General features: G+C 33.0%; 1 protein-coding gene across 1 annotated transcript; it reads left to right on the plus strand.

Moving 5' to 3' along the window:
- Positions 1 to 9529: 9529 nt before the first annotated feature.
- On the plus strand, positions 9530 to 14043 carry LOC111697342 (transcription initiation factor TFIID subunit 9). Its single transcript, XM_023467311.1, has 8 exons — positions 9530 to 9814; positions 10135 to 10217; positions 10970 to 11020; positions 11235 to 11277; positions 12123 to 12174; positions 12562 to 12664; positions 12719 to 12803; positions 13063 to 14043. Exons 1-8 carry the CDS (start codon positions 9764 to 9766, stop codon positions 13099 to 13101), a joined length of 507 nt encoding a protein of 168 aa, XP_023323079.1. The 5' UTR covers positions 9530 to 9763; the 3' UTR covers positions 13102 to 14043.
- The last annotated feature ends 93 nt before the right edge of the window (positions 14044 to 14136 follow it).

Here is a 14136-nt window from a genome sequence, read left to right on the forward strand (position 1 = left end):
TACGGACACTGTCTGCACACGGAGGTATCCCTGCTGCACACGGACCTAGGCGTGTTTGCACACGGTTCCCTTTTCTTAAAGTTTATACAAAGCTTTCCCTGCTGCAGGGTGTAGTGTTCCCGAGTATTATTTAGAAACTCAAAATTTGAAAAACTAATTAAGAAAAATTAAGATGGACATATTTCTTGGAGATAAAGGCACAGCTGCTTGAGGCACGGTGAACTAGAGGTTAAAAGTCCAGTCAGGCAATTTTAGAACCCATTTTTAACCAATAAATGTAGATTTTTCGTATTTGCTACATTATACTTTTTCACTATTCAAATACATACAGTCTCTAATATACGCCATTTTCGACGGATTTTAAAAAAGAGATCAAAATATAACATTTTTTGTTATAGTTAGTTTTACGTGGGAGGGGGGGGGGGGGGACAAGGGGGCCAAACGGAGGGGGGGATAGAAAAGAAAAGGAGAGAAGTTAAGAACAACATACATATATGGGTAAATTATAAACCCAAATATATAAATTTATGATTCTCAGCAACTGTAATCTTGTTAATTTCTTTGCCTAATCATTAAATAAGTCATCACAAGATTTTGTTTAAGGCAGAAGATTCAATTCAACCAGGAAAGCGGGATATTTTAAGAGTCTTAGGTCGTCTTTACAGTTTTATCTTGTCTGGGTAACCATGTAGCAGAAGTTAGAAAGAGCAAATTAAAATGCAGGCAAAGTTGGAGAACTAAAACAGATTTAGTGCCAAATAAGAAATCACCTATTTTTGAATATTTGGGTCATCGTTTATCCTTCATGTTCTCACAAGGACAGTTGCTATCTTTTTCTAGTTTCCTATTCTAGTTTTTACTTTTATTTTTATATTGGAATTTTTTTCTTTATTTTACTGGGCTTGCTTTAACTCTAGCAATTTTTCGTTATTGTATATTTAAAAGTTCGCGAATATTTATTTTAAATTGGTGGATTTCTAATATCTAATTTGTTTTTTGTAATTTCGACTAGCCATAAACCTCCCTTGATGTCGTGTAAGTTGCCACAAAAAAAACTAAAGGCTTGACGTTTGATTGGAGACAAGCAAAGTATTTGTTAAAGATGTCCAGTATTTTAAATTCATAAAATAAAACTTCAGAGTTATCAAATTATGCAGAAAACTTTTTTATGAATGGATGACAGGTCTCTTCAGAAAATATATCTGTTTTTACTGTTTAGTATCTCTTCAGGTATATGCAGAATTTTCGTGTGCAAAATGTTTTTCAGCAGATATATGCAAGGTGTGTACAGTTTGTAATGCAAGGTATGCCAAGAATTTAACGTTCAAAATTCCATTTAAAGTTTATTGGACTTCAGGCTTGAAGTTCATCAACTAAAGTTTTGCTGCAGTTGTTGTCGCATGTATTAATACAATAAAGACGACTTTGGATTTCAATTTTGATTTGTATCAAGCTTATAAACAGCAATATGGATACATAAACATGTAAACAAAGATAAGCTGTGGATTTAAAAAGCTTCTCTTCATTGTATTCATATAATACTCTATCGCTATTTTGGATGTGTCATTTCCTCTATAAATTATAATAAAACGTGACATATATCCACGCCATGTTTAAGGATTTGATTCTATCTTGCTGTCTACACTGCTCGGGGCCAGCCTACAATTTCAAGATACCCCTCTAACTGTCTACCTGTCTACCTGCTATCTTGCTGTCTACACTGCTCGGGGCCAGCCTACAATTTCAAGATACCCCACCAAGAAAATATATCAAAACTTTTTTTAAGGCAAAACATTTTTAATTTTCGTTAGGATAATAGTTTTAACAGAATTTACATGTATAATTCACATTGGTTTTTGTTTACGAAAATGTTTTACAAACATATATCTGCTATAATATTATAGCAAATTGCTAAGTTATTAAAGTTCGAGAGCAAAAAGTTAATTTCATAGGATATGCAAAGTTAGATTTTTGGGGTTTCTAATTTATTAGTATTTTTTTCATGTTTAAAAATAAATCAAGTTTAGTTTGTCAATATTTATAAATAGAAATCATGACAAAATTCTAAATGCGATATGTAACAACTATATATATAAGATCTTTATCGAGTGGGCGCTGACTAGAAGTAGGCGCTTTGCTAGCGCTGTTTTGCTTAAGAATTGTGATATATAAAGTTACGAAGCATGGCAAAACCATTTTTTTATGACTTAGGTTGCCAAAAAGGTTTGGAGCGGATATCAGAATAAAACTGCCTATGCTATGATACATCCATTGACCATTCTATAAATATGCATATCCATTATCCATGTATGTATAATTTCATCTAAACATGTTGCACCTTAAAATGATATATAATTTACGTAAAACAAAGACAGTATAGATCTAGAAAAAGAATATAGCATAGTATAGTTAAAATCAGAAAACTCCGGAACAAAAAGCCAACTTTTAGACTTAAGATATGACAACAATTGTTCATTATACGGAATATGTGATAAGAAACTACGCTAAAACTATTTCCTTGATAACATCATCAAATTCACTTACTTTAATGTCGTCTTCCTAGTCTACAGTTTTCTGGTTCTCACCGAACAAGTATCAATCAATATTGCAACAGTGGACTAGGTTTAAAATCTTTTTAAAATGCATTCATCTATATATTTTCTACTTTCTTCTGTAAAACTCATATTTTCAAAGTTACCCCATAGATCATAGGAAAAAATGTAAATCGAACACAATGTCGTCTTTGATATAAAGATACCTGAAGACAAGAAAATGCACGCGACTCACGAGCCTGTAGTGTACACAATCGGTCACATTTTCAAATATTGTTTTGTGCACGAGTGTTAATAACAACCTTTTAGAAAGTTTGTCAGAAGTATTTTTATTGGTGAGAAGAAAAACAAACAAGATGCAGAAAATAAATCACTTTATATCGGTTAAGACAGTAAAATAAAAAATGTAAACATTAACGGTTCGCACTTTTTCTATCTTTAATTTACCTTGAAAAGTCTTGTGAAAAAAAATCTTTTTTTTTGCTTACGCTTCTTTCACTTCACTGTTATTGACATATGTATTTATGTATTTAGTTTTCAAATTCAAGCAAAAGGAACCTAAAATTAGCAAACTGGTCTTCAACTCCAATTTTCTATTCCTGACAGCGTTGCAACCCAATGTCGTAGAACTTTAAATCGACAGTGGGCCCATACAACTGTTGAATGGGAAGACTGTAGTTATGACTTTAAATAGTAGAATTAACATAAAACACAGTAACTGTGTTGTGTGAAAAACCCCAATTCACTTAAAAATTGAATTTTCAAGCGATCGTTTGGTATAACCATTAGCTCAATTTATATGCAACATCAAATACACAAAAGATTGTTTTTGGGTCTTAATGCAAAATTCAATCAGATCCAATTTACACAGTTAGGAATTGAAAAAGATTTATTAAAAACCTGTGTTTTACCAATTGAGACAGTAATAAAGTAATATGCAGTTATACAGTAATTAGGTAATAAAGTAATACAATAATACACTTATACAGTAATACAGTTACATAGTATAATACAGTAAAACATCTTTACAGTAATATGTATACTAATCTATATATAAATTTGGCTTGTCTGTTTGGGTGTCTGTTTGTTTGTAATTAAACAGATCGGGCCCAATTTTTTGTGGGACATCACGAGACTGCACAGGGCAGGTTTATGAATGATAAAAGTTTTAAAAATGTGTTTTAAAGGTTTTTAATTTTGTAAAAAAATCCGCAAATTTTTTTTTTATATCCGCAAAATTTTTTTCTTCTTTGTTTTATAATGTAAACAAAAAGAATGTGTTCACAATTTAAATAGAAGATGGGCGCGAAGCGCCCTAAAAGCCTAGTACTCTATAAATATTACATAATTATTTAATAGAAGTAAAAAAGCAAGTATAACATTTATTGAAAAAAGGTAAAACTTTATCAATTCAATAAAGGAATAAAGGATACAATAGAAGAGTAATATAGAATAACGTATAAATAGATTGTGAAATTTTATTTATTACAATATCATTACAATGTTTTTACAATAAAAATGTTTCATAGCTTGAAAGCCAATCTTTAGTAGTTTTAACTTTACTGACAAATTGTTTATTGAAAGAGGTTTCCGGATTTCACTTATTTAAACATTTATATATATTCAGTGTGATTCTGAAAAAAGTGTGTAATCAGGCCTTTTTAGCCTTTACCAAAAACTATTTTATTGTGTTAAAAAATGGTCCTCTACAATCCCAATAAAACTTTAAAATCTACTCGTTTTAACTTTCAAAATGTACTCGAAATGTAGTCAGTCCATGTTCTTAAGATTTTCAAAAAAGAATTCTCAATTCCATCATTAAAAAGCGCATTTTTACTATTCTGTCGTAAAAACGAAAAAAATAAATTATATTAAATTAGTTTGAAAATCTTTGTAAAAGAGACCGAGCTAATTTTTCGTATATTAGGACTACATGCACGACCCCCCCCCCATATACTGGGTTTATACCTACTAACAGCACTTTTGAACACAATAAAATGATGTTTAGTAGAATAAACGCGCTGTATAGTGTTAATATTCACCTGATATACTTGAGAACACGATGATATATTCGACGATATTCAGACAGAAATATATTCTATGCCAAAGGGAGTGTGTGCGGTGAAAAAAAAATGTTGAAATAAAAAAAATTTAGACTAACTTTAAAGAATGAAATTTAATAAAACTATGAATATTTATCAAAAACTTAAACTTTTTTATACTTACAATAAAGTTTTTCATAAGCAAATAAAAATGCTTGGTTTTAACTTTTTCATATTTTTTATTTGAATTTTTTTGTGAGCACTGTAAACAGTATTTTTTAAATCCTGGCTTTTACAAAATCAAGAATTTTGCACACGGCACTTTCTAGGCTAGGCTCATATACAGATAGATTGATACGGACTGAGATAGATAGATATAGATAGATAGATATACAGATAGATAGATAGATATATGGATGGATAGTTAGATAAAATACTAGCCTTCTATAGGCAGATTTTTGGCATTTTTTATAATAATAATTTTAACTTTTTATAAGCAATAAAATCCAGCCAAATAAAGGGACTGTATAAATACCCTGTATCCTGCAGTACACTGTACCCAGTATCCTTCAGTGTACTGTACCCAGTGATGCTGCAGTACCCTGTTCCCAGTATCCTGCAGTATCCTGTTTCCAGTATCCTGCAGTACCCTGTTCCCAGTATCCTGCAGTACCCTGTTCAAAGTATTCTGCAGTACCCTGTTCAAAGTATCCTGCAGTACCCTATTCCAAGTATCCTGCAGTACCCTGTTCCCAGTTCCCTGCAGTACCCTGTTCCCAGTATCATGCAGTACCCTGTTCCCAGTATCCTGCAGTACCCTGTTCCTAGTATCTTGCAGTACCCTGTTTCCAGTATCCTGCAGCACCCTGTTCCCAGTATCCTGCAGTACCGTTCCCAGTATCCTGCAGTACGCTGTACCCAGTATCCTTCAGTACACTGTACCCAGTGATCCTGCAGTACCCAGGATCCTGCAGTATCCTTTACCTAGTATCCTGTGCCTTGTACCCTGTATCTTGTACCCTGTAACCTGTACCCTGTACCCTGCAGTACCCTGTACCTAGTATCCTTCAGAACACTGTACCCAGTATCCTTCAGTACACTGTACCCAGTATCCTTCAGTACACATGTACCCAGTATCCTTCAATGCACTGAACCCAGTGATCCTGCAGTACCCAGCACCCAGTATCCTGCAGTACCCTGTACCTAGTATCCTGTACCCTGTACCCAGTATCTTGTACCCTGTAACCTGTACCCTGTACCCTGCAGTACCCTGTACCCAGTATCATGCAGTAACCTGTACCTGCAGTATCCTGTACCCTGTACCCTGCAGTACAGGATACTGCAGGGTACCTTATTGGTTATGTATTGACCAGATAGACGGATTAACTAACTGGTCATGTACTGACCAGTTAGGTAATCCGACATAACCTGCCCAATCCCTACTATACCCAAGTAACAATTTTGCGAAAAATCCGCGGAAATTCCCAGGAATTTCTCAAAAATAATTCTTTTATTAAATTTCTCTTAAAATCCGTAAAGATGGTGACCAAGTGCCAAGAATTTCTTAGGAATTTCCGGAGAAGTAATCTGGAGAAATTATCAGGATTTTCTTGGGGTGAAATTCCGGAGAAATTCCAGGAATTTCTCTAAACTAACTCTCTTAATAAATTCTCTTTAAAATCCGTAAACATGGAGGTAGTCCTAAGAATTTATCAGGAATTTCCAGTGAAGTATTCCAGAGAAATTCTGAGGAATTTTGTGCGGAAAATTCAGCACATCTATAGTGGCACCTTTATAGCCTTTTTTCAAAACATTTCTTGTTACCATTAAAAAGTGGCATGAAATGAAGGAAATATAAAGCCTAAAAACTGACGTGAGTAAATCCACAGAGTATAAGAAAAAATGTAAAAAATGAGTAAATAAAATGATACTTATGAATCATAAAAAGCCAGAGCTCTCTTGGGAGACTCTCCACCTTTCATTCGCCAAAGAACGACCAAGGTAACTCTACAGACTCTTCCTGAATATTGACTCTCATTTCGGTTTTAGCCCAGGTCATGCTATTTCCTCTTGCCTCTTATTAAAGCCGTGTCTGCTGCCTATTGGATAAATTAACTATAGAATTCCCTGTCTCAATGGCAGCTTGCTTTTCAAAACCATTCGTCCAACTCATGTTCTCTAGGTTGGCATTTCTTAACGGACAAATATCCCTACACGATATAGATGATGAGACTTGTCATCTGTCCCACTGTCTGTCCGACCTATAGCTATATACAAAAGAGCTTTGCCGCACTACTTGCAATCCAAGCTTAGCTCCGGGTCCATTTAAGGACTGAATGGTTTACATCAATAGAACTATCCACTCTGAGTTTAGGTCTGGGTTTGTATGAGAACTGAAGGGGTCACATCAATGGGACTATCCCTATTCCGAGCTTTTGTATTTACACTGGTTACATCTTAGCTCTGGGTCTGTATGAGGACGAAGGGGTTACATTAGCATAACAAATTTTGATTAAAGAACTCTATCCCTGCTGGGGTTCTTGAAAACCAGAATACACGGGGAGAGGCAAAAAATGTTCCCAATTTTATAAATCGTAAGCGTTTTTCAATTTCAAGCTTTTTTATTTAATGGAAATCTTGACTTTCTTTTCTTCAGATTAATTTAAAAATCAACGACAACAGGTAAATGTTATTGTTAACGATAAATTTAGAATTAAGAAACTAGACTTAAGTTATAATATTGTTCATATCTAGTAATGTTCCTTAATCAATACTCATTTATCAAAATTGTAATATTGTTCCTAATTTTCATGCATTTAAGTATAACTAGTAATTTCTTTTTGTTTTTAAATTGCTAATGTTCCTATTATTGTTCCTGTGCCTAATACTGTGTCCGACCCACCTTAAATCCCTGTCCTAATCCTATATTTTTGTTCCTAATTCCTGAACAATCTTTTAATTGTTCTTAAATTCTTGTCCTAATCATTTATTTTTGTTCCTAATTCCTAAACAATCTTTTAATTGTTCCTAAATTCCTGTTCTAATCCATTACTTTTGTTCCTAAAAGTTAAAAATCAAGTCAAAAAAAATTTTCGCCTGCGGCACGATTTTTTGTTCCTAATTATTAATTTTTTGGTTCCTAAAAGATCTTGCCCCCCCCCCTCACTTAAATCCTGTATCCGCCCCTGGATTTATGTAAAAGAATAGTGTTAAAGAAAGTAACCAATATTTATTTTACCATGTCTAAACTATAGAAAATAATAGTTATGTAATTATTGTTCATGAATAAAATACTGCAGCTATGGAAGTTGTTGAAACTTATTCACATCATAATCCTAATATTTAAATCTTTTATATTTTTTTAATTTTTCCATAATGTCATGAAACTTATATTACTTATTTTCGTATTCATGTGCAAAATCATGTAAAAATTATGACTTATTTATTCATTCGCAACTCGAAACAAGAGAATCTACTGTTTCATGGAAACCCTAACCCCGACCAAATCAGACCTGAGTCTGATTTGGTCAGGTTCCCAACAAACAAAACACAGGTTTATGACGAGATTATCATGGTGAAGAGCTGGTTAATAATTCACGTGAATAAGTCACTGCCCCTTCTTGTGTTATACTCGTTGTATGCTACTTTTCACGATCCCCAGTGTAAGGCACGGGTAAAAAACGCGGAATTATTCTAGGGTTTCCATCGAATTTTCGTTGAACGAAATTTGCGAAAATGATCTAACGTAATTCGTCCATTTTCGATCAAATTTTTTTTTCGAACTTCGATGTTCTTTATTTTAAACTTTCTACCTCTGCACTTTTGCGAAAACTTCGTTGAATTTTCGTTGGATAAAAATCGATTTTTCATTTTCATGTTAATTAATATAGATAAGGTAAACTAGCAAATAATATCAGGAAAACATTTATAATTTAATATATTATTTTAAAAATAGTATGTATGAAAACTGATATAAGAAATTGTTATCAGTGATTTTCTGCATTTCTATTTTCAGATTTGTAAGTGTTTGGTGTTAAATCTCAAATATACAGGGTTACGCACTTAAAGGATGAGACTTTAACAACCTGAAAATCTTTTGTATAATTGAGTTAAATTTTATTTAAATATTTCTGCTGTATATCAGGGATGTTAATAGCAGCAAATTTAGTTGTCAACTTTGACTTTGACTTCAATTGAACAATTCTTAAACTTAAAGTTTTTTGAAAAGTCTATTAATAATTTTTCTCTCATCTGCAGAAAATTGTATTGATTGAAAGAATCTTAAAACAAAGACGACTTACTTTCAATCAAATTGTTATCAGCGCCATGCGGCATTTTCCCCAAACCTCAGTTTGATTGGTTGGCCGTTGAGTGGTCATTTTCTGCTTTGGAACTTTTTCAATATCTATGAATTTAATATTTTAAAATTCTGTCGATGAAATTTCATGTTAAACTATCAGGTGTAAATTGCCTCTTCCTTTTAAATCCTGGATGACACAATGGATTTTTAACTACTCAGTTTCGCCTAAAATATAAGTTGCTCCATGTACAAAATTTATAGGAGGCAGAGGGGGGGGGCGATAGGGGTGATCCATAAATACTAGGAAATTTTACGTATAATAAACTCAATTGCTCAATTTAATGTTTGGAATTGTTCCTAGCATTACTTTAGAATGGTGGATATCGAGATTAATGCTTGATGTTTTTCACAGATGTTTTGATGATCGCATTTTGTAAAGAATTCAATCCCTAATTTGGGGAAATAATTAATTTTTGGATATGAAATATATAAATGGCGGAAAAACTGACCTTATTTTGTCCAATTTTTTTTCTCGCCAAAGCTGTGAAAAAAATATTACCCATTCTAAAAAGATCTTTACATTTTTACAGTATTTGTCCAAATTATTATGAAGTCTTTCATAAAATGTAAAATGATTTTATTTCAGGATATGAAGAAAATGGAAAAGTTTGTCAATAATCTAATGCGCCATATGGCCAGCAAGGAAATCCACTAAAAAGAAGAAGTTCCGACGAAAATCCACGAAGAGACAAATAAAGGATTTTAGAGTGACGTTAGTGAATCATTTCGAGTTAAAAATTGATTAACGTGATTTGATCATAAAATCTGGTATTTAAAGTATTCAATTTATAAATATATCTGATAGCAAAATGTCAGAGGTTGAGAGGAAACCTATCCCAGCAATTCCAAAGGAGGCGCAGGTATGGTTCTAAATTGGGAGGATGATATCGTGTACTAAAGGGACTAAAGACGTAATTTCAAGTGACTTGCTTTTAATAGTTGGGTATGTACGATTATCAATGATACTGTTTTTCTTCTTTGAGGGGGGTGGAGGGGGTATTTTGGGTGAGAGTTATCTTTTCACATTTAATTGATTTTAAGATTGGTTGGTTGTTTGGTTTAATTGGTTGTAATAGTTTTGCATTCTCAAGATTAATCTAACCACGGTTTTTTTAAGGGGGGGGGGGTTGGAGAATTGAATGATTTTGATTTTAAATAAAGTTGATTTATGAATCCTTAGGTCATGATTTCTATACTTCGTGATCTTGGAATTCAAGATTATGATCCTGGAGTCCTTACACAGATGCTGGAGTTCTCATACAGGTTTGTGGAGTACTTTAAGGAGGAGTACTTAGTACATTGGTTAGTAGAAAGCTTTTAACGGAGTACTCAATACATTGGAAAATGGAGTATTTTTAGGGGAGTACTTAATACATAGGTTAGTGTATTACTTATAGGGAAATACCAGTGCTTAGGATCCGGATCTGTTAAAAATTTGCAGATCCAAGGGGTAAAATATCAACCGAAAACTGAAAAAAAACTCTTATACTCCTAAAATCCAAATCTGAACTTTTGAAAAAATAATGATTATAATGTTGCCTCATTTATGAATGGATAAAAATAAGCAAAAAAAAAAATTTTAAAAAAAATTTGAAAATTATTTTTTGTTAAAAACATTCAGTAAATCTTAAAGAAATGATTTGGATCCGGATCCATTTTTTTCCAGTGCGGATCCGGATCCTGATCCGCTTAAAAATTAAATGGACCCTAAGCACTAGGGATTACTTACTACATAGGTTATTGGAGTACTTTTAGGTAAGTACTCAAGAAATAGGTTAGTGGAGTACTTTTAGGTGAGTACTCAACACCTCTAGCTCCCTGTATCTGGATCCGTTATATTTTAGTTCCCTGTCTCTAATATCCGCTGATCCAAAAAGTTGCAAATTATCATCAAAAATTATTAAAAAATTACATTTCACTTTCAAAACACACAAACAGTTCCTGCTTTGAAATTAGGGAGAGAAATTCTTTTTATTTATTTTAATATTTTTAGTTTTATATTAATATTTGTATAGGTATATCAGTAACATACTAGAGGATGCACGGGTTTACTCCAATCATGCCAGGTAAACCTGTTATCAACCCCCCCTCCCTTTCTTAAAACATTCCCCTTATTAATTATTTTTACTTAACCACATCCTCCCCTCCCATTGTCTTCATGAAAATAAAAACTTCTTTTATGTAAGACCGAAGATTTATCATTTTTCTCGTTTTTGTTTTTACTTAAAATAAGCTTTTTCTTCTAAGTTTAGAATTTTAATTTTTAATTAATTTTTGCAGGAAGAGAATGGTTGACCTCGAGGACGTCAAGTTAGCGGTCCAGGTAAAAAAATTACTGATTCCTTTAAAAATAAAGATTCCTTATAATCTTTGATTTTTGACAGTGACATTTTTTAGTCCTTTTATTTCTAGTCTTGACGACTTTTTTCGACTTTCTTCCAAAAAATTTAATTTTTTGCCGTCATAATTTTGATTTATCCTTTTATCGACATTTTTAAGTTCTACATTCCTTCTTTATTTTCTCATTCTTTATTTTTCAACTAGCGTGGGAATCCACTTTGCCTGGAAACTAAACTTTCGTTATAAATGTCAACCTTCCCCTATTTTAAAAACATTTTAAGAACATTTCATTGGCTTTATGGAGTCCCCCAATCAAAATGTCTACTTAATTTAAACTGATGGATGACAAAAACTGTGAAATGAATGTCGTATTCCTATTTCTATCTTTTTGATAGGAATTTATCTATATTTGTATTTTCTTTAGAATGGTGGATATCGAGATTAATGCTTGATCTTTTAGAAGTACATTTATTGCTTCTAGTTGTAAATACATGATAAATAAAGAGTGTATAAAAGGAGAGGAAGTTGAGAAGGTCTTCTCCGGTTCCAGGGTCCGACACAACTGATTTGCGGATTTCCTAATCCTCTTTCGGGGATTTCATATCCTCTACAATCTCCTCTTTTTCTTAATCTCCAGATTAAATAATGCTTGTTCTCCCCTCCAGATTAATTATCCGATCGGGATTAAGGATATCCCATTCTAAAGTTTTCAGCTCTGATCATTTTATTACTAAGTTCCGTCAAAGCAATTTTGCAAAATTTGCGATGTAAGAAGGACGACAATTCCACAGGTTTCTTGTTACCACTGTATATTTTGTATTTATGAAGGTGAATACTGAACAAACTGTGACCGGTCCTCCTACACGTGAAGTGCTGCTAGGAAAATATTGAAAAATCTTTTGATAATTATTTTTACTTTAAACTTTATAAAATGTAGGGTTAAATTTTTTTGAAATTCCGATATTGTAATTCCAAAAAGTAGTGGGTTTAGAATCAGATAAAATAATGATATTATTGTATAATAAATAAAATTTAAAAATCGTCGTGGAAGTCTGGATTTTTAAAAGCAAATTATACAATCATTTAAATACCCTTTGTTGATGTATCGTGAAAACTTGTTTATTTTTGAGAAAAAATACAAATAAAAAAAGAAACGGAAGAAATAAGCCGGACTTTTTCAACAAAAAGACCTGCAATTGTGATCATTTGTTTGTTTTCAATTTTAAGCACTGCTTACTTGTTTGTTTTTAATTATTACGTACTGCAGACCTAGCCCAGAGTCGGAACAATACCCAGCTTCCGCTCGTGAAACCTGGTGTAGGACTGCGCCTACCCCCGGATAGACATTGTCTGACTAATACCAACTACAGGTAAAGCTTTGTCAGGGGAAAATATTTCCTAAAAAATAATTTGATATAATCTAGATTGAGGTCAGCTAGAGGAGGAGCCGGTCAAACTGCTAGAGGAGGGAAAACTAATGGCGTCTCTACACCTCAATTCAATATCCAGGTTGGTTTTTGTATCATTCAAAGGAGTACCACATGAAGAGTTGAACGAAAAAGTGGTTTGTAACGAAAGGGACAACCTGGGTTCATTAACTTTTTTTAAAATAAAAAAGAGTGCGTCATTCATTTAAAAAAAAATATGCGATCTTGTTTTTTTCAGGTCGTTAATTTCGACCTTTTATTTTTTTTATTGCAAAAGTGAAATTTTGGAAATTTATCCAAGTCTGCCGAATGAAGTCCCTAATCTAATTCAACTGTTTCAGATTCAGCCGTCTGGAAACAAACGAAAATGGGATGAATAAAGTATGCTACAGATTTCCAAAATGTGTATCCGGATTTTCTGTGTAGTGTGTAGCCGGGATTCGTTATGTTCCGGATTTCCTGTGCATTGTAATCAGAGCTTTGACGTGCGCTGGGTTACGACATGTTGCGGGATTTTTCTGACCAGTGTAATCTGGGCTTCAAATTGCGCCGAATTTCCTGTGCACTGTAAATCCGGACTTTAACGCGTCCGGATTTCCTCTGCAGTGTTAATGTGGACTGTAACGTGCTCCGAATTTGCTGTGCAGTGTTCATGTGGACTGTAACGTGTTCCGGATTTCCTTTGCAGTGTTCATGTGGATTGTAACGTGCTTCAGATTTCCTTTGTAAAGTTCATCTAGGTTTTAGCATGCTCCGGCTTTTCTGTGCACTGTGAATCCGGACTTTAACGGTCTCTGGATTTCCTGTGCAGTGTGAATCCGGACTAACGTGCTTCGTATTACCTATGCAGTATGCATCCGGGTATCTACGTGCTCCATGTGAAAGTGCTCCGGATTGCGTTTAAAGTGTGTATCCGGCTATCAACTTGTTCCATGTGATTTCAAAATGTACAAGGCGAGCACTACAACGCAGGGATCAAAAATCAACATGCGTAACAAATGATCAAATTGTCAAAAAACAAATGATTTTTTTATCGCTTTAAATATCAACTATGAATTGAAGCTTATTTCTGATTTTGAAAACTGTTCTAAGAAACTTTGTAATTTTCTTTAATATAATTTGTGTAAGCTCATCGGTTAAGAGCGGAGCTTTTATTTTTATGTTTTAAGTTTTCAAAATTTTCCGATTTTGTATTTTGTATAAATCTAAACTGATTTCGGTTTAAATGATCATATTTTAATATATAAATGGTTTTGGGTGAATCTAATATTTGTATTGTACTGTAGATTAGTTTAACTCAATAAAATTACTATGTAAGGGAATGTTGAAAATGTCGTAAAACATCTATTGTTAAACCCATTAAACGAATATTAGAACATTTAAGAAATCTGATTTATTTTATGTTTTAAAGCTAA

The sequence above is a fragment of the Eurytemora carolleeae genome, unplaced genomic scaffold, assembly GCF_000591075.1.
Source record: "Eurytemora carolleeae unplaced genomic scaffold, Eaff_2.0 scaffold10, whole genome shotgun sequence".
NCBI classification, from domain to species: domain Eukaryota; kingdom Metazoa; phylum Arthropoda; class Copepoda; order Calanoida; family Temoridae; genus Eurytemora; species Eurytemora carolleeae.

Bases quoted from the DNA above. Each gene is read 5' to 3' on its own strand.
- LOC111697342 (XM_023467311.1), top strand. From the start codon at position 9,764: ATGTCAGAGGTTGAGAGGAAACCTATCCCAGCAATTCCAAAGGAGGCG. The intron at 9,815-10,134 runs GTATGGTTCTAA...ATGAATCCTTAG, and splicing joins CAATTCCAAAGGAGGCGCAG to GTCATGATTTCTATACTTCG. The intron at 11,021-11,234 runs GTAAACCTGTTA...TAATTTTTGCAG, and splicing joins GTTTACTCCAATCATGCCAG to GAAGAGAATGGTTGACCTCG.